Source organism: Podarcis raffonei, chromosome 18 (genome assembly GCF_027172205.1).
Source record: "Podarcis raffonei isolate rPodRaf1 chromosome 18, rPodRaf1.pri, whole genome shotgun sequence".
Lineage (NCBI taxonomy): Eukaryota > Metazoa > Chordata > Lepidosauria > Squamata > Lacertidae > Podarcis > Podarcis raffonei.
The window spans coordinates 7386185-7414104 of NC_070619.1; the positions used below are offsets into that span (position 1 = coordinate 7386185).

A 27920-nucleotide genomic window follows, 5' to 3' on the forward strand; every position below is an offset into this window, starting at 1 on the left:
CGGCCAGCAGAGGACGCTGCCCGGCGGGTTCCTCTAAGGCGGGCGCGTCGCAGCGGCAATTCTCCGGCGCCAGGGGGCGCTTCTCCCGGCTCCGTCGGCTCCCCCCCCCCGCCCGCCTCCCTTTTGTTGCCTGGGGTGCCTGGCTGCTATATAAGCGGCGGCGGGGAGGAGCCCGCAGCTCGCTGCTCCCGTCCGCGCGGCCGCCTGCTGCTGCTGCTCTTCTTCGCCCGAGACTCGCCCCGCCGCGCGGAGACGTCGCCTGGCCGCCATGGAGATGAAGAAACGGCTCAACCTGGAGCTGCGGAACAAGAAGCCGGCCGAGGTGAGCCTTCCCTCCTTCCCCCGGCCCGGGCCCGGCTGCCTTCCCCCGCCTCCGGCCCGCTTTGCGCACACGTGTGCGCGGCCGACATGTTGGAGACGCGCGCCGCGCTCCTGGGCGCACGGAAACCCATCCTCGCCCTGCAGTTTTTGGAGTGATCTTTTCCCCATTTCTTCTCATTTCTCCGCGCCTTCTTCCTTTCCTCCCCGAGCCTTTACATTCCTGCCTCTGGGAGAGAAAGGGGGGGCGCCCTCGACCTATTTTTTGCGACCCCTTTTAAGAACCCCCCCCCCAAAAAACCCAACAGCAACACATGCGCCGCTTTGCCTTTCGCCTCTCGAAAAGTGTGTTTTTACGCACAAGATAAGTTTTAGGGGGTTCTTGGAACAAGCGGATTTAAGAATAAAATAATCAAATTGGGATCTGTTTTTTGGGGGGAGGGGGGTCCTGTCCCGCCCCTTGACCCATATGTTTCGTAAAGTGTGTGTGTATAGGGGGGGGGATCTGGTTCCCCCTACATTTTGAATGCTCGCTTGGGGGCTTGAACCGAGGCCTGTATGGCTATTTCCCACGCCTCGTTGAGGGTTTTTTTTTAATGGGGGGGGTGAATTGCTTGTTTCTTTTCGGGGACGGGGGGAGAGAGCGAGCTCGGTGAGTGGGGTAGTTATGTGGCCTTGGGGGGGTGGCTTAAAAAATATTCCCACCCCAGGAATGTTGGAGTAGGCATTTGAATGTGTTCCGGAAAGGTGGAGCGGAATAACCCCCCCCCCCACCCCAAAGGGAGAAAGAAATGCCCTTTAGGCCTTGGACCGCCCCCCCTCCATCCCGGGAACGTGGGTCAGAGTTGTGAATTGTGATTTCCCATCTTCGTTTGTCCGGGATCGCTTTACCCGGGCTATAAATGATGCGTAACTAAAGCGCACATGGTGGGGTTTTGTGTGGGGTTTTTTTTTAATGCAATCTTGGGTCGCGGGGGGGGGAGGAAGGATGGCGGCAGTTTCCTCCCTACCCATAGGCACTCCCCCCCTCCATAAACCGCTTCCTTGCGCCCTCCCAAAAGCGCAATTCTTATTTTTCCCCCCCACTCCCGCCAGCTGCGCACGTGGAAACGCGTTGACTAAAAGAAAAAAACGCAGGCGATTATATATATAGCTATTGGTGCTGGGAGGAGGGCGATCAGTGAGGGAAGAGTTTGTTTCCCACCCGCTCAATTCCCTCCTCCTAACCCCCCCCCCAATTTTACCACCTCGGGGAGTGGGAGGAGAAAGCCACAGTGGAGCTTTTGAGAGCGCAAAGGAAAGGAGGGGGTTTGGCGCTGGGTGTTTGCGCGGCTCGCCAAAGAAGGCGCTGCTTTGTAAAAAAAAAAGGGGGGGTTGAGATTAAAATCTCAAGAGGTTTTTTTTTTCCCCTCTTGGTTTTGGGAGAGAAGCAGAAAGGGAAAGGAAGGGGATGTTGCGGGGGGGGGCGAACTGGATGCATGCCGAGCCGCGTCCACGTGTAGCTTTTTTTTGTAGGCGGGGGGCGGAGGGAAGGATGGGGACTGGGTCAGGCAGGCGGATGGAGAGGCCAAGGGGGCCTTTTATGGTTTGGGGGTTTAAAGGGTCATCCAAGATGGTCTAGCAGCAGGAGGGGAGCGTGGCTTGGGCTGAATGGAAGGCGGGGGGGGGGGGAGAGGGCGGTGACACACACACGAACCAATTGAATTTATGCCTGCACCCAGGAGCTTGGAGATACAGCCTTGACCCTGACTTGGACGGGGGGGGGGGGGAGGAGGGTTCTGAAACTGCTGTTAGAAGTCTTGCAGAACACACACAAACACACAATCTGTGTGCGCGTGTTTTTAGGCTTTCTGGTCCATTTTGAGCAATGCTTTTGCAGGGCTTGCACCCAGGAGCCAAGCTGACCTGTATTCCTGAGGGTTGCTGGCTGCAGGTTAGATCAGCCACATTTGGGGGGGGTGCGTTTTGTGTATTTGGGGGGGGCTTGCCAGGTGTGGACACCGGTCCTCTGCTGTTGCTTCGCTTGGGTTCCAGCCCTCCTGGGTTCCTCTGTGTGTGTGGCTGCCATTGTGGGGGTTAAGTCTGCCCCCCCCCCCCGGCCTGGCCTCTTTTGGGAGGAGCCAGGACTGCCGCCTCCACTACTGATAGCTTGGGCAGTATCATGGCTCCCCCAGCAAGGAACTCTGGGAATTGTAGTTCTGTGGGGGAAGGCTAGGGAAGCGCCTATAAACTGGCACCTCTGGGGGAATCCTGTTTGGAGGGGCAGTTTGCGATCATTGTACCTGTGTTTAAGAATAATTTCAGCGTGAAAAAGATGAACTCTGAAAGCTCGGAACCATCTCATAAGCCTTTCGAAACGGCAGCCGTGACTCCTGTGGGGTGGAAATAGGAAACCTATATTTTCATAAATTCTCTGTGTTTTTATTTTTAATCTTTTTCTTTCTTATTTCATCAAATGGTTAAGTAAAACTTTTTTTAAAATCCAAATGAAGGTGTTGACATGGCCAGCAACATGCTGTTAACTTGCACTATCCCATTAACAGGACTTCTAGGTTTCATCTGACCGCCTTATCCTTTACTTCCACATGAACATCATTTTGTTAATTTGTTTATTGATGGGCTATTCTGGATACTTGGGAGGGAAATAAATTACAATTTTACATTAAAAAAAAAGAACAATTTCAGCGTGTTGCACATAGAAAACACCTTCCCTTAAAAATTAAAAAGAGCCACGCTTAACTACGTAAAATTTGAGTCAGGTCATTGCCTTCATTGGATGGTAGCAGCTGTCCAGCTGAGAGCTTTCTGCATGCCTAGCAGGTGTACTGGGGGGTCTTCTACACTCCAAGCAGTTGTTCTGCCACTGAGAACCTATGTATTCATCGCATTGTTGAGACAGGGTGATGGGGGGGGGCAGCCTATCTATTTGGTGTTAGAAACTCCCGATTTTTAAGCTAGTCGCCAAACTTGCACCTTAGACCTAGCTTATGGTTGCCACAATGGAATGACTAGGTGCCTGTTTTGTTTCATTTTTGCGGTGAACTTTATTATTGTTGTTATTAATTATTCCAGTTTCTCTTCTGCTTTTATATTTTAAAGGGGGAGGGCTGTCTCTAAGCGGTTTGCAAGACATTAAAATGTCCAGTCAAATGATCTGGAATGAAACAAATTCAAGCTCCAAGGAAAACATTTCAGATCCTTCTCTCCAGTAGATGATGAGTCTCTCTCCTCAAGGAGCTTGCATTTTAAAATAGACGGGGGGGGGGGATGAGAGGAAATTCCAGGGGGGTTGCATCCAACTAAATTGTAACCATTGCAATTAGTGGCTCTGAATTTAAAAGGCGGTTTAATTTCAGTGGGTCTGCTCTGAGGACTAACATGCTTCAAATGTTATAGATGGTGGTAATAATAATAATAAAATAGTATTTATATGCTGCCCTGGCTGCTGGTCCTGCTAGCTAAGGATGATGGGAGTTGTAGTCCAAAAACAGCTGGAGACCCAAGTTTGGGAAACTCCGACCTAGAACGTTTCAGGCGTGCAGAAATGCTTTTCCTTAATTCTCCCCCCTGTAAGCTGAGTTAGCAATGACCTTGGCTGTTCCACCTGCGAAATGGGGAGAAGGATAAGGGCTCACTCATAACATTTGTGGCTGTGTCAAGATGGAAACCAGTGTCTATTCGGCTTGGACTCATTCTGTTTCCCCCTGCCTTGAAAGTGCCTTAGGGACTGTTTGTCAAAAGGCGGCACCGCAAATTCGGGGCCAGTCTGAATTGGTGTGGGCTTTTAAGTTACTGAGAACTCTTCTATTGGGTGGGACGAGAGGGGAATGTGGTAAACCTTCGCCTCCAGCCACTCGCCCCTCCCTCACCTGTCTTTGCTCTCCGGCCAGTCCAGGCTTCTTGAGCAGGGCTGGTAGGCGTGTTTACGTTTTTCGGAAACAAGACCAAGTAAACCCGGTAGGGCTGCCACCACTCCCTCTGTTCCCGGGGACCCAGAACCACAACCCAGGGAGAAGGCTGTGACCCTTTGTCACTGGCTATCCCCACTCCACAAGTTGTATCCACAGACTTGCAGACAGAAATTCTACGGTAGAGCGTAACCAAGTGTAAGGCTAGGAATTAGCTATTCCCTCAGAAAGGCACATAAACCAACAGTTTCTTCTTTAAAAATTTATTTTAAAAGAACAACAGAAAACATGCTAAAATAGCAGGCACTTCTTTGGCAAGTTACAAGCAAGAAAAATAAAGACATTGTAAAATCTAACTGGCTTACATACTCACAACTAAGAGACAGATAGAATAGTTAAAGTCCTTCCAGAGTTCCACATTCAAAGTCTTTTCCGATTCTCCATCACAAAGGATGATAGGACGGCTACTAGGTGGCTACTAGCTTTAAAGAGACAAAGAGGACACCGCAAATATTTTTCTGCTGTCCTTCACAGGGGTCTGCCACAAGCAGTTTTTCCAGAACGGCCTTGATGGTTTTGGAGTCCAACCCCCCATCAGTTTCGGCGCTATGTGGCCGGGCTGAACGGCAGTGTTAGAAATTAGCCGGGTGCATTTTTCGACTGGCACGGGTCCGATTGCGACCACGCGGAGATCTCCACCTAGCAAATCCCCCCAGCTTCCTTTCCCCCCCATTTTTTTATTAGTTTTCATAATATTATAAACAAACAAATACACGACAAACAAACATAAATCATAGCCTTATTGAAAATTACAGTTATTAACTTTGTTAAGTGACTTCCTTGCTTCCCCTTGGTTGAATTTCATTGCATGTCCTTTTAACGGTTTTCCAAATCACAGTTCTTTAACTTAAACATTAACATCCTTAGATCTTCAACTTATGGAATTAAACATATTAATTCATCACTTAACATAAATAAAACACTAAGCCCATTAAAGTATCTGCAAGCTATTTTCAGTTAGTTTAACTTAACATGTTTAACTAAGTAATCATTAAATTTCTTCCACTCTTCCTGATACTTCTCCTCCTTCTGGTCGCAGACTCTTCCGGTTAGGTCGGCTAGCTCCGAAAAATCCATCTGCCATTCGTTTACTGTTGATAATTCTTGGGTTTTCCACTTTTTAGCGAACAAAATACGAGCAGCAGTTGTGGCATACAAAAATAATTTAACATCTTTCTGGGGCAATTCCAAACCTGTTATTCCAAGAAGAAAGGCCTCTGGTTTCTTTATAAATGTATATTTCAACATTTTTTTTCAATTCATTATAAATCTTTTCCCAGAAGTCTTTCACCTGGGAGATCTCCACCTAGCAAATCCCTCCAGCTTCCTTAAGGAGGTCAGCAGAAGAGTTTATTTGTTGCCCATATCTCCCACCTGTTTCTCCAAAGAGTCCATGGTTCACCCCCCTCCTCAGTTCATCCCTTCAACGATCCTGTGAGGTAGATCAAGAGGTTGTGGCTGACTCCAGTAACCTGACGGGAGTGGGGATTCGAACCCTGATCTCCCAGGTCCCAGTCTGTGACACTCTAACCACTATCTCACCCTGCCTTCCTAGAGACCTCCTGCTATGGGGCAGCTCTATAAATTGAGTACAGTGGTACTTCAGGTTACATATGCTTCGGGTTACAAACTCCGCTAACCCAGAAATAGTGCTTCAGGTTAAGAACTTTGCTTCAGGATAAGAACAAAAATTGTGCTCCGGCGGTGCAGCAGCAGCAGGAGGCCCCATTAGGTAAAGTGGTGCTTCAGGTTAAGAACAGTTTCAGGTTAAGTGCAGACCTCCGGAACGAATTAAGTACTTAACCTGAGCTACCACTGTATGTACTAAATAAATAGGGGGAGAGTCAAATGTCCCTTAGAGAAGAATCTGAAATACAGTGGTACCTCGGGTTAAGAACTTTGCTTCAGGATAAGAACAGAAATTGTGCTCCGGCAGCAGCAGGAGGCCCCATTAGCTAAAGTGGTGCTTCAGGTTAAGAACATTTTCAGGTTAAGAACGGACCTCCGGAGCAAATTAAGTACTTAACCCGAGGTACCACTGTATATTCCTTGAAGCTGGCATTTGTTTTATTCTGGATCGGATTATTGGAGGTTTTAATGTGTTGCAAACCGCTTTGAGATTTTTTTCTTTAAAATGTAAAGCCGTCTAGAAATTAATAATAAAGTTCCATTGGAAAAGGCACCTCGATATTCCACTTAATTTAACCTAGGTTTAAGGTGCAATTTGGCAATGAGCTTACACAGCCGTACCTTGGTTTTTGAATGCCTTGCAACTTGGAACGTTTTGGCTCCTGAACGCCGCAAGCCGGAAGTGAATGTTCTGGTTTGTGAACGTTCTTTGGAACCCGAACGCCCGACGGGGCTTCTGATTGGCTGCAGGAGCTTCCTGCAGCCAATCAGAAGCTGCGCTTTGGTTTGCGAACGTTTTGTAAGTCGAAAGGACTTCCGGAACGGATTCAGTCTGAGAACCAAGACACGACTGTATATCTGCGTTTCTAACTGTGCTGACTGGGGCTCACAGGAGTCATAGTCAAAAAACTTTTAGAGGACACTGTTCTAGAACAGGGTTTTCCAAAGGCTGTTCTAAAGCAGGGTGTCCCAAACTTGGGTCTCCAGTTGTTTTGGACTACAATGCCTTAAAAAAAATTGTATAAAGGTTTTCCATAATAAATTACAATAAAAAACCGCAAATCTAAGCAGGAAGGAGGGGGAATACAAAGTCCTCTTTCGCAGGTAAACGTTAACTTTTTCCGCACAGAGAGGGATGATAGCTCAGCCTGCTGGAACCTGAGACTATTAATCTCAAGGTCTTGGGTTCGAGATCTTGCACAAAAGATTCCTGCATTGCCAGAGGTTAGGCTTGAGGACCTTCCAGCTCTTGTTATACTATGAAGCTTCCACCTGTGGGTTTTCCTTTGTTCCCTCAACCTCATCCTGGGACGCGGGTGGCGCTGTGGTCTAAACCCCTGAGCCTCTTGGGCTTGCCGATCGGAAGATTGGCGCTTCGAATCCCCGCGATGGTGTGAGCTCCCGTTGCTCTGCCCCAGCTCCTGCCAACCTCGCAGCTCGAAAGCACGCCAGCGCAAGTAGATAAATAGGTACCACTACGGCAGGAAGGTAAACGGCGTTTCCGTGTGCTCTGGTTTCCGTCATGGTTTCCCATTGCGCCAGAAAGAACCAGAGCAGAGCAGGAAGGGAAAAGGAGCAAAAAGAAAAAGAATTTCCACTGGTCCTACTAGGTAGGGATGATGCGAGTGGGGCTCCCACAAGTTTGGAAAATGCTGATCCAGAGCTTTGTGAAACTGTCTCCCCATAACGCTTGATGCTTTGCTTTATACCAGGGTGGATAAAAACCAGCGATAAAAAAATAATAATCAAAAAAATTGGATGTTTTTTATTTTAATCGGATTTTTATAATAAAATGCTTTTGGAGGAAAAATGTTTCTAAGGATAGTTTTCTGTTCATGTTACATTATACTCCAGAGGCTATTCGACAGGAAATAAGGATTTGTTTTAAGTTTTTTATGTGTGCTAAAACTAAAGTCTTAAGTTGTTGCTGTTTTTAATTGTTTAACCACATCGGTTAAGAAACATGGATACATATGTTGTAATGTTACTGTTTTAGTTAAATAAGTTGTTTAAATGGTTATTTTTTTCTCCTTCCACTAAAGGACAGCAGAAAAGTTGCCCAAATATAAACAGTTAACTTACTAAACCTTGCAAGGATTTCGTAATTATGTATTCCTAATAGTATAACCAAATCGGTAATTTTTGATACAACTGTTAAAAAAGGGACTCTGAAAAATTATTGTTCCAAAAATGAAACCTTAAATCTGGTTGTAAATATTCAGATTATACTAGTGAGAATGAGTCTTTCTGTAAGAAAGTGATTTAAATCAAGTCTTACTGACTAGCGATTTAAATTGATTTGATTTAAATCAAAACCACTCTGCTTTTTACAGTTCGTCCTGCGCTCCAGGCCGCCTTCCGCCTTCCCATGGCGCTAGTCCCTAGTGTGGCAAAGCAGCGAATGGGAACTGCATACAGTTGAGCCGTTCGCAGTAGGGTGGATTTGATTTAAATCACTAGTCAGTAAGACTTGATTTAAATCATTTGGTTATACCGTTAGAAATACATGGACAGATAATTATGAAATTATTGTGAGGTTTAATAAGTTACCTGGTTATATTTGGACAACTTTTCTGCTGTGCTTTATTGGAATGAGAAAAATAACCATTTCCTTAATAAGAATTTTAACAATTTATTTAACTGAAACAATAACATTACAGTGGTTCCTCGGGTTACGGATGCTTCAGGTTACAGACTCTGCTAACCCAGAAATGGTACTTCGGATTAAGAACTTTGCTTCAGGATGAAAACAGAAATCGTGCAGCGGCGACAGCGGGAGGCCCCATTAGTTAAAGTGGTGCTTCAGGTTAAGAACAGTTTCAGGTTAAGAACGGACCTCTGGAACGAATTAAGTTCTTATCCCGAGGTACCACTGTATAGCATATCTTTCCATGTTTGTTAACTGATGTGGTTAAACGATTTAAAAAAAACCCACACACCTTAGACTAAGTTTTAGCACACATGAAAAACTTGAAACAAATCCTCATTTTTTAAAAAAAGCTTGATTTTTTTATCTACCCTGGTTCGTGGGGGCGGGGGGGAGATGGCAAAGACTTCCTGGAGCTCAAAATTGTATTTCTCCGAAGGGGGCCCTTTCCTTAGGAGTTGTAAAGGTAAAGGGACCCCTGACCATTAGGTCCAGTCGCGAATGACTCTGGGGTTGCGGCGCTCATATCGCTTTATCGGCCGAGGGAGCCGGCGTACAGCTTCCGGATCATGTGGCCAGCAGGACTAAGCCGCTTCTGGCGAACCAGAGCAGCGCACGGAAACGGCGTTTACCTTCCCGCCGGAGCGGTACCTATTTATCTACTTGCACTTTGACGTGCTTTCGAACTGCTAGGTTGGCAGGAGCAGGGACCGAGCAACGGGAGCTCACCCCGTCATTGCGGGGATTCGATCCGCCGACCTTCTGATTGGCAAGCCCTAGGCTCTGTGGTTTAACCCCCAGCGCCACCCGCATCCTGATAGGAGTTATAGCTGTCGTCAAAAAAACCAAACCAATGAGACAGCCTTAAACCTCTGGGCCAAACCTCCCTCTGTCAGCGCAACCGCTTCCCCAATCTCTGCTGTCCTCTTGTTGCAGAATCTGGACATTTAGCGCAGGAAAAGTCTCTGGAACCTTGGCGCAATTTTGCGATGTTGTGGAGCAGGTTGAGAGAGAGGTTGGTTTACATTAAAAATGCAAGCGATTTTGGTGGCGGAAGGTTGAATTAACGCCTTCCGTTCTTTTAATGAGAGGGTTCCGATTTTGGGTTTATGTTTCTATCAACGGCAGGGGAGGGGTGCACTTGAAAGGGGGGTGTTGCTCAGCACCCCCTTCTTGGAAAAAGATCTCTGGCAGATCTAGGTCCTGATCAAACCTTCCAGGGGTGTTAGTTTCCCTGGATGAATTTTCGAACATTCAGCCTTTATGCTACGATAGCCAGAACCTAGACAAAGGCTGCAACTGTTAAGAGCTGTGCTTGCTTTTCTCTTCCTCCCTCCTGTTCATCTTTCCTCTTGTGCCATGTTTGTTTTAGCTTTTTAGAGGGCAGGGACTTCTCTGTTTGGAAGCCATGAGCCGTTTGCAGGGCGGGGGGCTATAAAAGGGCACACAAATGCATCTCTCTAGTGGCAAAATGGGTCTGTGCGCCTGGGTGTTAGCCGGAACATTGGTGCTTCCAGCTGTGTGCAGGATTCTTGCATTGCAGCGGGGTTGAGCTAGATGACCCTATGGTGTCCCTACAATTATGTGATTCTATGAAATGCCATAAGCAAATGATATGGGGGTGGTAAGACTTGTGGCTTACAAAGCTTCTGCTAAATGGCCATCTTCTCTCTCTTTGGCGATCCCTCGTAGCCAAGTAAGATTGAACATGGTTTTAACAATGAGTCCGTAAGTGACTGCGGAGGCCAATTCTGGATCCCCACGTCCTTCTACAGTGGGGACATAGGTTTCCGGGCAGAAGTTGATCCCAGTGAGGGTTTGCCAAGCGTGCCTTCCTCTTGGCACGTTTCTCCCTTGCGTCCTGAGTTCGAGTGTCTTCAAAGCCCACGACACCCTTGGCAAAGGCTGTTCTCCAACTGGAGCGCTCACAGGCCATGTTTCCGAATTGTTGTTTATACTACTTTTTTTTAGATTTGCCTTGAGACAGTCTTTGAACCTCTTTTGTTGACCGCCAGCATTACGCTTCCCATTTTTAAGTTCAGAATAGAGTACAGTGGTACCTCGGGTTAAGTACTTAATTCGTTCTGGAGGTCCGTTCTTAACCTGAAACTGTTCTTAACCTGAAGCACCACTTTACCTAATGGAGCCTCCTGCTGCTGTCGCACCGCCGGAGCACTATTTCTGTTCTCATCCTGAAGCAAAGTTCTTAACCTGAAGCACTGTTTCTGGGTTAGCGGAGTCTGTAACCTGAAGCGTATGTAACCCGAGGTACCACTGTAGTTGCTTTGGAATACGATAATCAGGCATCCACACAACATGACCAGTCCGACCAAGTTGATGTTGAAGAATTATTACCATAATGGGGCACTGGCTTCCTTAACCTAATTCTTCCCCAATCTTGATGTTTGGTTTGCTGTATCTGGACGGCTGCACCTTCCACTGGGTTTGAAGGAGGAGGCAAAAAAACAGCTTGCTTTTCGCAGTGCAAAGAATGCGGCTGCTTCTCGCGCCGTCTGCTAACGCAGCCGGTTCGGCGGCTTTGCTGCTGGCCAGGATTAGGTCACTCAGCCGTGTTGCCGTACAGCTGACTCACCCAGGCTGTGGGGCTTCTGCTCCGGAAGCTGTGTTCCTCCTGCCAAAATTGGGCTGCGCAGAGTCTGTCCGCGTAGCCTGGTCTTGTCTTCGCTGACCCGCAAAGCAATGCCAGGGGGGTGAGTGTTTTCCCAGCGAGTTGTTTGTTGCCTCTCTGTCAGAAAGCGGCAGGGTGAGACGCCAGTAAGAGCAGATTTCAGTAAGGACAGAGAAAGCTGCCTTAAGTTGGTCCGTCTAATTCCGGGGTCAGCAACCTTTTTCAGCCGTGAGCCGGTCCACCGTCCCTCAGGCCATGTGGTGGGCCAGACTATATGGGGGCAGGGATGAACGAATTATATGCCCCACAAATAACCCAGAGGTGCATATTAAATAAAAGCACACATTCTGCTCATGTAAAAACACGCTGGACTGTCAGGCCAGATTGAGAAGGCGATTGGGCCGCATCCGGCCCACGGGCCTTAGGTTGCCAAAGGTAAAGGGACCCCTGACCATTAGGTCCAGTCATGGCCGACTCTGGGGTTGCGATGCTCATCTCGCTTCATTGGCCGAGGGAGCCGGCGTCCAGCTTCCGGGTCATGTGGCCAGCAGGACTAAGCCGCTTCTGGCGAACCAGAGCAGCGCACGGAAACGCCGTTTACCTTCCCGCCGGAGTGGTACCTGTTTATCTACTTGCACTTGGACGTGCTTTCGAACTGCTAGGTGGGCAGGAGCAGGGACCGAGCAACGGGAGCTCACCCCGTCATTGCGGGGATTCGAACCGCCAACCTTCTGATCGGCAAGTCCTAGGCTCTGTGGTTTAAACCACAGCGCCACCCGCATCCCATTTTAGGTTACCTACCCCTGATCTAATTAATTCACCAGCACTAAAGTCAATCTGGCATCCTCTAGAGCGGTGGTACCCAAACGTTTGGGTCCCATTCCCAGCGCCCATAAAAAGCAGCGTTCAGAATTGCAGTTTGCATGACCCACTGAAGAACGTCAGATCTTTCTAGGCCCTAGTCTGACATTTTAACCACGATACCCCACTGGCTTCCTAGAGCCCTCCTGCTATGGGGCAGCTCTATAAAGTAAGTTGTTAGAACATTATTAGCCACGTGTTGCTTATTGCTGCTTCAGTTTTCCTATAAATTAAGTGGGTCAATCAATAAGAGCAAAGTAAAAATGTCCCTTAGATAAGGATCTGAAATATTTTCCCGGAAACTTGAGTCTTCTTTATTTATTTGGTTATATTAGATCAGGCTTCCTCAACTTCGGCCCTCCAGATGTTTTGAGACTACAATTCCCATCATCCCTGACCACTGGCCCTGGTAGCTAGGGATCATGGGAGTTGTAGGCCAAAAACATTTGGAAGGCCAAGGTTGAGGAAGCCTTTACAGTGGTACCTCGGGTACTTAAATTCGTTCTGGAGGTCCGTTCTTAACCTGAAACTGTTCTTAACCTGAAGCACCACTTTAGCTAATGGGGCCTCCTGCTGTTGCCACGCCGCCGGAGCACGATTTCCATTCTCATTCTGAAGCAAAGTTCTTAACCTGTAGCACTATTTCTGGGTTAGCGGAGTCTGTAACCTGAAGTGTATATAACCCGAGGTACCACTGTATTAGATCATGGGTTGGCAAACTAAGGCCCGGGGGCCGGATCCGGCCCAATCGCCTTCTAAATCCAGCCCGTGGACGGTCCAGGAATCAGCGTGTTTTGACATGAGTAGAATGTGTCCTTTTACAGTGGTACCTCAGGTTACATACGCTTCAGGTTACAGACTCCACTAACCCAGAGATAGTGCTTCACGTTAAGAACTTTGCTTTAGGATAAGAACAGAAATCGGACTCTGGCGGCGCGGTGGCAGCAGGAGGTCCCATTAGCTAAAGTGGTGCTTCAGGTTAAGAACAGTTTCAGATTAAGTGCAGACCTCCAGACCGATTTAAGTACTTAACCTGAGGTACCACTGTATTTAAAATGCATCTCGGGGTTATTTGTGGGGCATAGGAATTTGTTCATTCCCCCCCCCCAATATAGTCTGGCCCCCCACAAGGTCTGGGGGACAGTGGACTGGCCCCCTGCTGAAAAAGTTTGCTGACCCCTGTATTAGGTGTTTTCATGGCCTGCACTTTGAGATATATATCTCTCCCCCCGGCTTTAAAATACAAAACAGCATAGAAATGAAATGAATAATAATAAATTTCATTGAGAAATTCACGTAGACACCCTGCTGTGGGGTCCTGCAGCCTAGGTTTAAGGTGCCGTTTGGCCTACATATCTTGAGTTCACAACACTTGAGCACAGTTAATTGTGCATTTGTTCAAACTCCAATTAAAACTATTACAAGGCCTGTTCATCAGCAGATAAACTCCCTCTGCAATGTTTGATAATCAGCTTAAAAACGGGGGCTGGGGGGGGTCTTAGAACCCTTGTGTGTTTTCTGGGAGTATTTTTAAAGCCCTTTTTAAAAAAAATAGTCCTTTTGCATTGGGAAATGGCTGTTGCTTCCATAACTACGTTGCCGGAGTCCTTTTGCGGTTTGCGGCCACCAGGCGGCTGTGTGAGCTTGGCTGAAAATATATTCCTGATTTAATGAAAAACTTTTCTGGAGGGGTTGGCAAATGTCTCTTTTTTGGGGGGGACGGACAGGTTTGATACAGGGTCCCTCAGTTCCTGATTTTTAGCACAAAGCCCTCTTTCATTTGCCAATGCTGCTCTTTTCAAACCCCCAAAATCTTTTTTTTTTAGTGTGTGTTTTATCTGCGACTCTTAACAATGGTCCTGTGAGGTACCCTCGTAATTAAACAGGAGCCACACATAAGAAAACTTGAGGCAAAGCAAATCTCGCCTTTCCAAAGGCCATATATACAGTGGTACCTCGGGTTAAGTACTTAATTCTTTCCGGAGGTCCGTTCTTAACCTGAAACTGTTCTTAACCTGAAGCACCACTTTAGCTAATGGGGCTTCCCGCTGCCGCCGCGCCGCACGATTTCTGTTCTCATCCTGAAGCAAAGTTCTTAACCCGAGGTGCTCTTTCTGGGTTAGCGGAGTCTGTAACCTGAAGCGTATGTAACCTGAAGCGTATGTAACCCGAGGTACCACTGTATACTGTTCCTGCAGAAAAAGCAAAGACCTGAGCCATCTCGCGTGGCGATAATTTATGGATTTAAGAGCTGGGGGTGAAATTAAAGCCCCTGGGCCTGTGTCAGAAATTACATCTGGAAGACCATGTGCCATTGCGATGCAGGAATATGCAGTTGTCTCAGGGTGGATAAAAATCAATTATTATTTTTAAAACCAGATTCTTTTTATTTAAATTTGATTTTTAAAAATTTAAATCGGATTTTTAAAATAAAATGCTTTTGGGGAATTTCCCCCCCCCTAAAGATAGTTTTCTATTTAAGCTACATTATACTCCAAAGGCTATTCATCAGGAAATAAGGACTCCCCCCCCCCCCAGTTTTTCATGTGTGCTATAACTCAGTCTACACCGTTTAACCATATCACTTAACAAACATGGATACATATGCTATCATAACAAAAAAATTTTTTCCTTCCAGTAGCACCTTAAAGACCAACTAAGTTAGTTCTTGGTATGAGCTTTCGTGTGCATCCACACTTCTTCAGATACACTGAAACAGTGTACCAAGAACTAACTTAGTTGGTCTTTAAGGTGCTACTGGAAGGAAAAAAAAATTTTGTTTTGACTATGGCAGACCAACACGGCTACCTATCTGTAACTGGAAATATGCTATCATGTTACTGTTTTAGTTAAATAAATTGTTACTAAGGAAATGGTTGTTTTTCTCCTTCCAATAAAGTACAGCAGAAAAGTTGAAACTGAAACCTTCATCTGGTTGTAAATATTAAGATTATACCAGCAAGAATGTGTCTTTCTGTAAAAATAAATAAATAATGGGAGACGTTGGCCTCCTTCATCCTTTCTTTACCTTTTTTAAATAAAAGTTTTATTTGGTTTTACAAATTCATTCACACACATAAAGTTCTTACAGTTGTTAAAATTGAAAACAAGATTCTTCCGGATCTTAGGGGCTTCCCTCATCCCCTCTGTGGGTTCTTAAAAATAAAAAACCTTTTTGTCAAGTGCATATTTTAAGTTCATTCAAGGAACAGTCCTCCATTATATCCAAAGTCTTCGTAATGTTGTAAGAGTAATTTTTTTTTAAATTTCTTTTTATTCATATTTTTTATCTGAGATGGGCGCACAACCCTAGAGTCTGTCAAGACTGGCCCGTATAGGCAGGGGTACCTTTACCTTTTATCACCAAACAGCGAAAAAACGAAAAAAAGAATACAACACCAAGTAAAAAAAAAGGAAACATCAATCAAAACATAACACATAGACGAACCAAAAGACAAACATTAGTTAACAACAAAAAGTGCTTGACTTCCCTCCATCTCGGTCTCGGGTTACGTAAAATAATAATTCCATTCTGCAGTTTTCATTTTATATCATCTACGCATCGCAAGGGTTATATTAAACCTCCCGTGATTTTTATGTCTCTAGAATTTGTTTCCATGTGTGTTGTAAATTTAAACCAATCATCAATAAACTTTTTACCTTTTTGCTGTCTGATGTTCTGCGTCATTTTTGCCAAATCCATATACTCAAATAATTTGGTTTGCCATTCTTTAACGGTCGGGATATTTGGGGTTTTCCAATTTTGCGCTAACGGGATTCTGGCAGCTACAGTTGCGTATTGAAACATTGTACAGTGGTGCCTCGCAAGACGAAATTAATTCGTTCCGCGAGTTTTTTCTTCTTGCGAGTTTTTTGTCTTGCGAAGCACGGTTTCCCATAGGAATGCATTGAAAATCAATTAATGCGTTCCTATGGAAACCGCTTGCCGGGCTGGCGGTGCGGAGAAGGGCTTTTCTCCCCACCACAAGCCTTCAGGACAGGTCCGGGAACAGAGGGGAAGGCGCGCAGCGCTTCTCCTCTGTTCCCGGGGCTTGCGGTGAGGAGAAGGGCTTTCCTCCCCGCCCCACAGAATGCTGAAGGCTGGCGGTTCACAGCCATCCGAAGGCTGGCGCGGGGAGAAGGGCTCTCCGCCCCACCGCCAGCCTTCGGAGGAGCCTTCCGAAGGCTAGCGGCGGGAGGAGGGCTCTCCGCCCCACCGCCAGCCTTCGGAGCAGCCTTCCGAAGGCTGGCGGCGGGAAGAAGTCTCTCCGCCCCGCCGCCAGCCTTCGGAGCAGCCTTCCGAAGCCTGGCGGCAGGAGGAGGTCTCTCCGCCCCACCACCAGCCTTCGGAGGAGGTCCGAGGACAGTGGGGAAGACGCGCTGCGCTTCCCCGCTGTCCCCGGAGATTTCCCTGTGGGCTTTCGTCTTGCGAAGGAAGCCCATAGGGAAATTCGTCTTTCTTCTTGCGAGTTTTCCGTCTTGCGAGGCACCACTGTATGATCTTCTTTCTTAATCTCATCCCCGATCATTCCCAAGAGGAAGGCTTCGGCTTTTTTAACAAAGGTGTATTTAAGAATTTTTTTCAATTCATTATATATGGATTCCCAATATTTTTTAATTTCTTCACATTTCCACCACATGTGGTAGAAGCTTCTTTCTTTGGTTTTACACTTCCAACACCTATTATCCACTGTTTTATACACTGTCTTATACACTGCAAACAGTGTTCTTTTAGATACAATCTATATATTTGTCCCATTCTCTGTTGAAGTTTTGGTCGTCCTGGTTTCCGATTTTCCTGGTCAGTCTTGCAATCTCTGCATAGTCCCAATAATTTCATCTGCCAGTCCGTATTCATTAGTATCTTGCCTGGGTCAGCAACATCCTTTGCAGCTGTAATAGTGTACATAAATTCTAATAATATACAGTCTTTTCAGTTCCTTCGCTATTTCTGCAGCTATAATTCCTAACAAAAAGGCTTCTGGTTTTTTAACAAAAGTTACTTTAATGATTTTTTTTAAAAAAACCATCATACAGTTGTACCTCAGCTCCTGAACACCTTGGGAGTCGAATGTTCCGGCTCCCAAATGACTGAAAACCAGAAGTGAGTGTTCCGGTTTTCAAACATTCTTTTGGGGCTTCCTGCAGCCAATCAGAAGCTTTGTTTCGGAAGCTGAACAGACTCTGTTTGACGTCTGAGGTATGACTGTAAAGTGTACCTTGGTTCTCCAGAAGTCCATTCCAAAACCAAAGAGACCTTTGATCCAAAAATGAAAGCAATAAACTATGTACTGCAGTCACACAATCAATCAATCAATCAGTAGCTGAACTGGGTTCCACACAGTCACACACACACACACACACACACACACACAAAGAGCCACAAAACCACAAAATAAATAGCGAAAACAGACAGACCTCAGGGTAACGCTCAGAACGGAGCACGTTCGGCTTCCGAAAAATGTTCACAAACCGGAACACTTAACTTCCGGGTTTGCAGTGTTTGGTTTCCATGTTGTTTGAGTACCAAGGCGTTTGAGAACCAAGGTACCACTGTACAGTCATACCTCAGGTTGCGAACGTGATCCGTGCGGGAGGCTCCTTCGCAACCCGAAGCACCATGTCTGCGTACGCACGGGACGCGATCCGGCGCTTCTGCGCATGCGCACGACGTCATTTTTGCGTGCATTCACAAGTGTTGAAACCCGGAAGCGACCCGGTTCCAGTACTTCGGGTCCGGCAGGGTCCGCAACCCGAAACCCGCAGCGTTCGTAACCCGAGATATGACTGTATATCATTTCCCAGAATTCCTGTTATCATTTTGCAGTTCTCAAATATCCTTTATTAGGCATAGCAAACCACACATTATCAAACAGACACCGTATACAAATTGTGCAAAGTACAAGCGCAACATAACAAGGTTTGACCCAGTCAGATCTTTAACTCCAGAGAAAATCAGTTTGCATAAATAATACAATACAACCGCTAAATCTCTTTATAATGGCCCAGTTTTTCTACATGGACAGCACTCAGAAATTCAGCCACTATTAAAGTAATTTGATCATTCCTGTCCGAAAGCAGGAACTGAACCGTTAGTATCATAGAATTCAGTTGTAAGGTCTTTAATCATTGTCTTCTGGCACAAATGCCAAAATATGAAAAGAAAATATGCTCCAAATTATCAGGTTCCTGTTTTTTTGCAGAGATGCTCTGATTCCAGGGGAGCTAACTATCTTCCTCTCACTATCTTCGAGGGAAACATATTAAATCTGGCTAACATAAGCATCCTGCACAAATCAAATCATTTTGCAATTTTACCACAATTCCCCAGGTGAAGGAGTTGGTTCTGGACAACTGCCGCTCTGACGACGGCAAGATCGGAGGGCTCTCCTCTGACTTTGAAAACCTCGAATTCCTCAGTATGATCAACGTGAACCTCCTGTCCGTCGCCAACCTCCCAAAACTCAATAAACTGCGCAAGGTAAGCAGCAAGACGTTGGCGTAAAGCTAAAGGGATCTTTCCAGGAACTGCCATCTTCCCTATAAGACAGGGTTACCCAAACTTTTTTCAGAGAGGGCCAGATTTGATGAAGTGAAGGTGCGTGAGGGCCGAGCTGTTGTTGTTGACCTTTTTTTAAGGATTTGACCCCAAGAAATAAACTGCCACAGGGGACTTTGGACTTACCGTATTTTTCGCACCATAGGACGCACTTTTTCCCCTCCAAAAATGAAGGGGAAATGTGTGTGCGTCCTATGGGGCGAATGCAGGCTTTCGCTGAAGCCTGGAGAGCGAGAGGCATCGGTGCGCACCGACCCCTCTCGCTCTCCAGGCTTCAGGAAGCTATCCGCAAGCCTTGCAAGCCCGGTGGGAGTTCCAGTGGGCTCACAAGGCTTGCGGGCAGCAGCCTGCAGCCCCGGCGAGTGTCCGCAAGCGGGAGCGCGCGAGGCTTGGCGCGGCAACCTGTCCGGAGGGCTCCCCGTGCTTTGGGTGAGTGTCTGCAAGCCTTGCGCGCCCGGCGGGAGGTCCCGCCGAGCGCGTGAGGCTTGGGGCGGCAGCCTGCAGCCCGAAGCATGCGGAGCTCTCCGGAGGGTGCCCCGTGCTTCAGGCAGGTGTGCGCAAGGCTTGGGGCGGCAGCTGCGGCTGGGGGGGGGAATAATTTTTTTTTATTCATTTCCCCCTCCAAAAAACCGAGGTGCATCCTATGGGCCGGTGCACCCTATAGAACGAAAAATACGGTACCTGCATTAAGGTCAAGGTTTGGGGCAAGAGAATGGGTGCGAGGGTTGTTGGCATTTTGGGGGGGAAGTACCGGTACTTTGGCCTGCGGAGATTCGAACGACAACCCTATTGGGTAGGCTGGTCTCATTGTGAGACAGGGAAGGGTTCAGGAGACTTTGTGGATATTTAAGTTATAATTAGAAAACTCTTAATAATTATTCATAAAGGGAACACCTTATAAGAAGTAAACAAGGAGGCCAGATACAGGATAAAGGAAGTCTTTTATTTGGTTGTTTGTATTGCTGTATGTCATGCTCATTGTATGTTATGTTCACGTTTAATGAGGATGGATTTCTGTATGGGGGGTGGGGGTTTATGTTACATTGTAAATAAAATTTCCAATAAAAATAAAATAAAAGTTTTTTAAATTAAAAAATCAAATTGTATTTTTAATATTATTATTTAAATCTGGATTTTTATTTCTTTATAAAATTGGATATTTAGAATAAAATGCTTTCGGAGGAAAAATCTTTCTAAAGATTTTCTATTTAAGTTACATTAAAGCCCAAAGGCTGATCATCAGGAAATAAGGATTTAAGTTTTCCATGTGTGCTAAAACTCAAGTTTTTAAAAAATAAATGAATTGTTTAACCACATCAGTTGACAAACATGGAAACATATGCTATAATGTTACTGTTTTAGTTGAATAAATTGTTACTAAGGAAATGATTGGTTTTTTTTCTACCAGTGAAGTACAGCAGAAAATTTGTCCAAATATAAACCTTACTAAACCTCACAACGATTTCATAATTATCTGTCTGTGTATTTCTGATGGTATAACCGAGTCAGTAATTTCTGATATAACTGTAAAAACTGGCTCTGAAAATTTATTGTTCCCAAAAACGAAACCTTCATCTGGTTGTAAATATTAAGATTATGCCAGGAAGAATGAATCTTTCTGTAAAAAAGACTAATGACATCGGGTCTTACTGACTAGTGATTTGAATTGTGATTTAAATCAAATCCACCCTGGGCGAATTTTTTTCTACAAAGAAAAGTGTGCGCTTTTGGGGGCTTTCAGGGTTTTCCCAAACTTGGGTCTCCAGTTGTTTTGGGACTACAATTCCCATCATCCCTGACCATTCTCGCTAGGGATGATGGGATTCGTAGTCCAAAAACAGCCGGAGACGCAAGATTGGAGGGCGGACCCTGGTTTAAAGAACAGGCAGGTAAGAGGCAGCAAAAGAAAAAGAGTTTTTCTCCCTAAAACTCGCAGACACCCAAGGAAGCTGAACATTTGAAGGTTTGAGACTGATAAAAAAGAAAGGAAGTTGTTCACGCAGCCCATCGTTAAACTGTGGAACTCCTCGCTATGTGACACTTGAATCTTTTCTGTTTTTCCCCTCCGTAGCTGGAGCTGAGCGACAATAGGATTTCCGGCGGCTTGGAAGTCCTTGCTGAGAAAACTCCAAACTTGACGCACTTGAATCTTAGCGGGAACAAAATCAAGGATATAAACACTTTGGAGCCGCTGGTGAGTTAAACGCTCCTCTCAGAGGGCTGGAGGAAACTATCTATATACCGTATTTTTTTGATCTATAAGACGCACCAGACCACAAGACGCACCTAGTTTTTGGAGGAGGAAAACAAGAAAAAAAATATTCTGAATCTCAGAAGCCAGAACAGCAAGAGGAATCGCTGCGCAGTGAAAGCAGCAATCCCTCTTGCTGTTCTGGCTTCTGGGATAGCTGCGCAGCCTGCATTCGCTCCATAAGACGCACACACATTTCCCCTTACTTTTTAGGAGGGAAAAAGTGAGTCTTATAGAGCAAAAAATACGGTATATATATTTGTGTGTTCCTCTTTTGGCAAAGTCGCCCCTCTCCTCTCCCCGCTTTTTCCTAGGGGGTGCACCCCTTTTTTCATCCTCAGATTCTGAGGTGCTTTTACCTTCTCTCCTACAAGAATTCAGCTGCTGCTGCTTTGCTTTGTAACCCAAAGTCAAGTACATAGTCCTCATGGTTTGCAAAGAACTCCACGGTTGTGGTTTGGTGGGAGCGCGAGGCCTCAAAACCTTGAATTGGTGGGGGGTTGGTCAGGATCTTGGGGTTGTAGCCACCTGGGTCCTGTTTCTCGGAGTAGACTCATTGAAACCAATGGACATAATGTGCCAGAATTAGACGTTTGAGTGGCCTTGCCTAGACAAAAACAAGGTTTTTGAAAATCATTTATTACATTTTATTTTGACTAAGTAAAAATCATGAATGAAAATGCGCACCCCGCAACTGAAACCGTTCTATTGTAACTATCCAACCTCCCCAAATTTCAACACCTCTTGCGATGGTTTGACCCCTTTCAGTTTTAACAGTACAAATTCCACAAACACCTTCCATATCTCCTCAGAATCATTTCTTCTGCATATTCCCCGTCTTACCTTAATGGCACATATTAAAAGCTTCTGCGTTTTGTTATTTTAAACATTTTTTCCCGATTCATTATATATCATCTCCCAGAAAGCTCTCGCCACCTTACACGTCTGCCACATATGATAAAAGGTACCTTCTATTTCTTTACATTTCCAGTGGGTGTTTTTTTTTCCCTGCTGCAAAAAAAACATTTATTTTTTTAAATTAACTTTACAAACCATACTAATCTGAAGGAAGTGGTTTGCAAAATGTGGTTTATGCACACTTTGAATTTGTTTTTTGTTTTTTTAAATGATATTTATTAAGATTTTTCCATTATAATACATCAAAAAAACAAAAAAACGAAACAAAAATTTTTTAAAAACACATAAAATTCAAAGTCCTTATTTTCAATGACATATTTCCCTGACTTCCCCACACCTCCCCTTCTTGTATTCCAGTTCAAATTGTTGGTTCAACAAGTTCTTGTCCCCAATTTTTAACCTTTTTATATTTCATTCATTTTAGAAAAACCAATTTTAACTTATAAACATCAATAATTATACATCTGTGCTTATTCTTAAAACCTTTTCCTAAAGTCGACCCAAATTCCCTTCCACGAATTCCCCATATGCACACTTTGAATTTGTCCCAGTAACAAACCTGTGGCCGGTGAGCAAAAGGGGTCAGCCATTTTGCTGCAGCATTCTGTGCTGACTGCAGCTGCACTGATTTGAGGGGACCGGGGGGGGGGTCATGCGATTATCGTTCGCCCGGTTCACCTCCAGAATCTCCACAGAAAAAGCTGTCTCACCTACGAAGTTTGGACCTCTTCAACTGCGAGGTGACGACGCTCATCAACTATAGGGAGAGCATCTTCACTCTCCTCCCGCAACTCACTTACCTCGACGGCTTTGACACGAACGACAAAGAGGCGCCGGACTCCGACCCGGAAGTGGACGGGCTGGAAGATGAATACGACGAGAACGGAGAAGGTTAGACTCAGTCGAACACTGGGAAGGGCTTTTGAGTTATTGGAAATGCATCGTGGGTTTTTCCTTTCCTTTTGTCAACTTCCTGGCCCCGTTTCCCACGCTGTTTTTTTTTATTTCTTCCCCATTTGCTGTGCCCTAACTAGATGCAGGTGGCGCTGTGGGTTAAACCACAGAGCCTAGGACTTGCCGATCAGAAGGTCGGCGGTTCGAATCCCCGCGATGGGGTGAGCTCCCGTTGCTCGGTCCCTGCTCCTGCCAACCTAGCAATTCGAAAGCACGTCAAAGTGCAAGTAGATAAATAGGTACCGCTCCAGTGGGAAGGTAAACAGCGTCTCCGTGCGCTGCTCTGGTTCGCCAGAAGCGGCTTAGTCCTGCTGGCCACATGACCCGGAAGCTGTACGCCGGCTCCCTCGGCCAGTAAAGCAAGACGAGCGCCGCAACCCCAGAGTCGGCCATGACTGGACCTAATGGTCAGAGGTCCCTTTAACTTTAATTTCTGTCCCTTATATCAGGCATCCCCAAACTCAGCCCCCCAAATGTTTTGGGACTACAACGCCCATCATCCCTAGCTAGCAGGACCAGTGGTCAGGGATGATGGGAAGTGTAGTCCCAAAACATCTGGAGGGCCGAGTCTGGGGATGCCTGCCTTATATACCATAACAGTACAACAATCTCTCTTTTTTGAAATATTTTTTGTTTTTACCAATACAGTTGTACCATCAATCAGTTTATATAATCATCCCTTGAGATTTTCTGAATCTCTTAACTTAACCCCGTCCCCTATGTGGTTCCTCATGACAATGTTTATAACTACATATCATTCCATTCTCCAAATCTCCTTTTTCCAAGTCATCCATAGTTTTCGTTACATTACAGGCGAGTCTTTGAGTCCAGCTCAAGTTTTGATTTGCTTACAGTGGTCTCCTAAATGCATTTTTTAAAATTCCCATTCTTTTTCAAAGTTCTTGTCTTGATTCCCAAGTCGCCCGTTAGCTTTGCCATAATAATAATAATAATAATAATTAATAATAATAAATTTTATTTATATCCCGCCCTCCTCAGCCAAAGCCGGGCTCAGAGCGGCCAACATCAAATGTTATTGTAACAGTAAAATAATCTCTTAATTCCTTCCATTGTTCCTAGTTCAATAAACTGCTCAATCTTTTTGGAACTTCTGAACTGATTATCCTTGTTGTCTTGGGAAAAATCCTTCCTCTCTCTCAAACCTCCTTTTCGGATCTCTTGTGGAATATATATATATATATATTTTCTTCCGCTTCTCCCCCTTTCCCAGAAGGCGAAGAGGAAGATGAAGAAGACGAAGAAGAACTCGACGAGGATGCAGTCGACGACGAGGAGGATGAAGAAGATCTGGATGGGGAAGAGGAGGAGGACGGGGTTGACGATGAAGTAAGTTTGCAAGGCGGCTTTCCTTCCCCCCTGCTTTTACCTCTGTGTTTCCCAGAGCGGTTAGAACAAAGGGTGCTCTGTTCAATAACAGCATCCCACCCCCAGAAAGAGAGGGAAAAAAAGATTTGTTTTGCAGGTAGCTGATCCTTCAGACGGGAAAACTGCCTTGCACAAAGCCAGGCCATTTAAATAATCACAATAATATTCTTTTCCTCTGTACAGGTACCCAGGAAAGCCTGCTTAACCCTGAGATCAAATGCATGCTCTTACCATATTCTAAAGGAGGACACAAGATGCTGGTCCTCATTGTTGTGGTTAAAGAGCTGGTTTCAAATAGCGGCCCTCTAGCTCCAAAAGGGACGCGGGTGGCGCTGTGGGTTAAACCACAGAGCCTAGGACTTGCCGATCAGAAGGTCGGCGGTTCGAATCTCCGCAATGACGGGGTGAGCTCCTGTTGCTCGGTCCCTGCTCCTGCCAACCTAGCAGTTTGAAAGCACGCCGGTGCAAGTAGATAAATAGGTACCACTCCGGTGGGAAGGTAAGCGGCGTTTCCGTGCGCTGCTCTGGTTCGCCAGAAGCGGCTTAGTCCTGCTGGCCACATGACCCGGAAGCTGTATGCCGGCTCCCTTGGCCAGTAAAGCGAGATGAGCGCCGCAACCCCAGAGTCGGCCACGACTGGACCTAATGGTCAGGGGTCCCTTTACCTAGCTCGATTTTAGCTGCAGCGGCTAGGGCGCTTCAAAGACAGTGCTCTTCTCTGTCGCTGTGCTACAGCGCCTATCCCCAAAATCTTGGGTTGGGGGGAGTTAGATACAGGTGACTCTCAACTTGGCACTGGGGCTATGTCTTGGGGACGTTGCGCAAAGCTGTAATCGTAGGCATTTAGAGTTGGAAGGGACTGTGCGGGTCCTTATGTCTTTCACCCAACGCTGGGCTTCGAAACCCACGACCCTGAGATTAAAAGTCGCATGGGGTCTGTGGTGGGTGGGATTTGGGGGGGTGGATGGAAACAGATTTCCTGGGCGCCCGCTTTGAATTTCCTTCTTTTTTTAAACTGCCATTGGTGGTGCCATCATTTCATGTCTTTAGGCGCCAGGCGAAAAACATTCCTCTTTACCCATTAAATCAGGGGTGCCCAAACTTTTCTCAAAGAGGGCTGGATTAAATCGACCGGCGGGCTGGATTAGGCCCCTAAAACAAGACTTTGGACATGCCTGCATGAAATAAACTGTGCCTTTTGAAAGTGTGGGGCAGAGGGCTGTTATTAACGATTATTCTTTTGCCTGCCTGTCAAGTATCCTCCTTCATGTTTTTATTTAACCATTATTGATGTTCCGTAATGTGCTTTTAATGTTGCACGCTGCCCTGTGATCTTTCGATGGCGGGAGGTCTATAAATTGAATTAATAATAGCTGAACGCGCACAGGTTGAATTTGTGCAAGTTGCGAGCTGTGTCCCCTTCTTTGGTTGAGGTAAAAGCTTTTGCTCCTCTCTTGACTTCAGGAGGAAGAGGAAGGCGAGGATGACGATGAAGACGAAGGTGAGCCATTTTAAATCAGCGCTCCAGTCTCTGAGGGATGGTGAAGAGGTGGCAAGCCTTTTCCTCCCAAAGGATAATTAATCCAAGGGCTATTTAGGTTATTTATGTATGGCACTACTGCGGCCCGTGTTTTGTTAGCCCAAAAATGGAAAACGAACAAGGTCCCAACTAAAGAGGAATGGAAACTTAAACTGATGGAATATGCGCAGCTTGCGGACCTAACACATAGAATAAAAGAACAAGAAGAACAAACGTTAAGAAAAGAAATCGTTTATGGAATATACGGGGGGGGGATTGTGTATGCTTGAAAACGTGGGCAGCGTTAAGAGAAATTCAAAAGTGTAAATAAGTTTTGATGGATGCAGTGATGGCATACAGAACGGTATAATTTGTGTAAAATACGCAGGGATTCATGATACGCAGAATGAACCATGGAAAGAGAAGAAGGAAAGCCATTATTCATCTAAACAACCTTAAAATATCAATCTAAATGGTAAAACAGAAAGTTACCGTATTTTTCGCTCTATAAGACGCACCAGACCACAAGACGCACCTAGTTTTTGGAGGAGGAAAATAAGAAAAAAAATATTCTGAATCTCAGAAGCCAGAACAGGAAGAGGGATCACTGCACAGCGAAAGCAGCAATCCCTCTTGCTGTTCTGGCTTCTGGGATAGCTGTGCAGCCTGCATTCGCTCCATAAGACGCACACACACTTCCCCTTACTTTTTAGGAGGGAAAAAGTGAGTCTTATAGAGCAAAAAATACGGTATATATTTTTAACAAAGATAATCTGAGGGCTGGTTAGGCATGGGCTTTTAAATCCCAGGTCCTCAGTTTGAATAGTCCTGTAGCTCTGAGCAAATCTCCCAGCTTCCTGCCTGTATCACAAATTGCACTAGCCTACCTTACAAGAGGGACGTGGGTGGCACTGTGGGTTAAACCACAGAGCCTAGGACTTGCCAATCGGAAGGTTGGCGGTTCGAATCCCCACGGCGGGGTGAGCTCCCGTTGCTCGGTCCCTGCTCCAGCCAACCTAGCAGTTCGAAAGCACGCCAGTGCAAGTAGATAAATAGGTACCGCTCCGGCGGGAAGGTAAACGGCGTTTCCGTGCGCTGCTCTGGTTCGCCAGAAGCGGCTTAGTCATGCTGGCCACATGACCCGGAAGCTGTACGCCGGCTCCCTCGGCCAGTAAAGCGAGATGAGCGCCGCAACCCCGGAGTCGGCCACGACTGGACCTAATGGTCAGGGGTCCCTTTACCTTTTTACCTTACAAGGTTGGCGTGCAGAGTACGCCCATGAAACTGCACAGAGTGTCACTTGGGTGGTTTCTACGTCATCATCATCATTAATTTGTATACCGCCTTTCTATCTTAAAATACTCAAGGCAGATTACAAGCTGAAGAAACAAAAAATGTACATCTTAGAACAATCTAATGCAATACAAAAATGTGATAATAAAACATACCTTTAAAACAGGTGGGCTCCATCAAGAAAGTAACATTCAACAATCATTAGAATAGTATAATATAATAATATCAACATATAAAAGTTAAACGGAAATCCACTCGACGGTTACAATAATATATAAACTATAATCAATAAAACAATGGCAAGCCACAGTACATAAAACAGTACAATACACATTGAGAGGCAGAGAGTCGGGCAAAGCAGGTGGAAGAAGGCGTTGCCTATGGAGTTTCCCCTCAGCTGCGATGGATGCAAAAGTCTAAATACCAGGAGATTAAAATTACCCCGGCTTCCTAAAAGGCTTGTCTAGAACATTTCCAGCAGTTGCTTGCTTGATTTCGATAGCCAGTGAGTTCCAGTGTTTAGCCCCAGCCGCTTTCTTACAAATACAGAACAAAGAAATAATTTTGCCAGGGGTGGACATTGCTGTTTGTTTTTAAATATGTGCGTTTTCTCTCTCCCCCCCCCCAAAAAAAGATCTCCCTCAGGGCGAGAAGCGGAAACGAGAGATTGAGGACGAAGGGGAAGACGACCCCGACGAAGATGATGACGACGACGAAGACGACTGACGGGCTCCTCTTCCTCGTAGCCAGATGATCCGTTTTTTTTTACGGACTGTGACTTTCCTGGCCCCTGCTGTTCCGCAAGTGAGACTGTGACGACAAATTTCTTCACTCCCCTTTCTCTCCCGCCCCTGTGGGCCACCCACCCACCCACACTCTGACCCCCGGCCCCCCACATTTGCTTCCCGGCCCACCAACCCCTTTGTATCGCTGCGACATCCACAGTATATTTTTTTAAAATGTAGAATACAGTTGAGGTGTTTCAGGA

The 27920-nt window shown here is 45.9% G+C and overlaps 1 protein-coding gene across 1 annotated transcript; it reads left to right on the top strand.

Annotated features, from left to right (window-relative positions):
- The first annotated feature begins 137 nt into the window (after nucleotides 1–137).
- LOC128405722 (acidic leucine-rich nuclear phosphoprotein 32 family member B-like) lies at nucleotides 138–27920 on the top strand. Its single transcript, XM_053372626.1, has 7 exons — nucleotides 138–322; nucleotides 18384–18533; nucleotides 20683–20805; nucleotides 22476–22671; nucleotides 23966–24081; nucleotides 25585–25621; nucleotides 27567–27920. The coding sequence occupies exons 1-7, from the start codon at nucleotides 269–271 to the stop codon at nucleotides 27656–27658; spliced, it is 768 nt and encodes a 255-aa protein (XP_053228601.1). The 5' UTR covers nucleotides 138–268; the 3' UTR covers nucleotides 27659–27920.

What these genes read in the sequence shown, in the direction of transcription:
- LOC128405722 (XM_053372626.1), top strand. Translation starts at nt 269, where the DNA reads ATGGAGATGAAGAAACGGCTCAACCTGGAGCTGCGGAACAAGAAGCCG. An exon ending in GGAACAAGAAGCCGGCCGAG is followed by an intron (nt 323 to 18,383) that starts GTGAGCCTTCCC and finishes ACAATTCCCCAG; the next exon opens with GTGAAGGAGTTGGTTCTGGA. An exon ending in AGGACGGGGTTGACGATGAA is followed by an intron (nt 24,082 to 25,584) that starts GTAAGTTTGCAA and finishes TCTTGACTTCAG; the next exon opens with GAGGAAGAGGAAGGCGAGGA.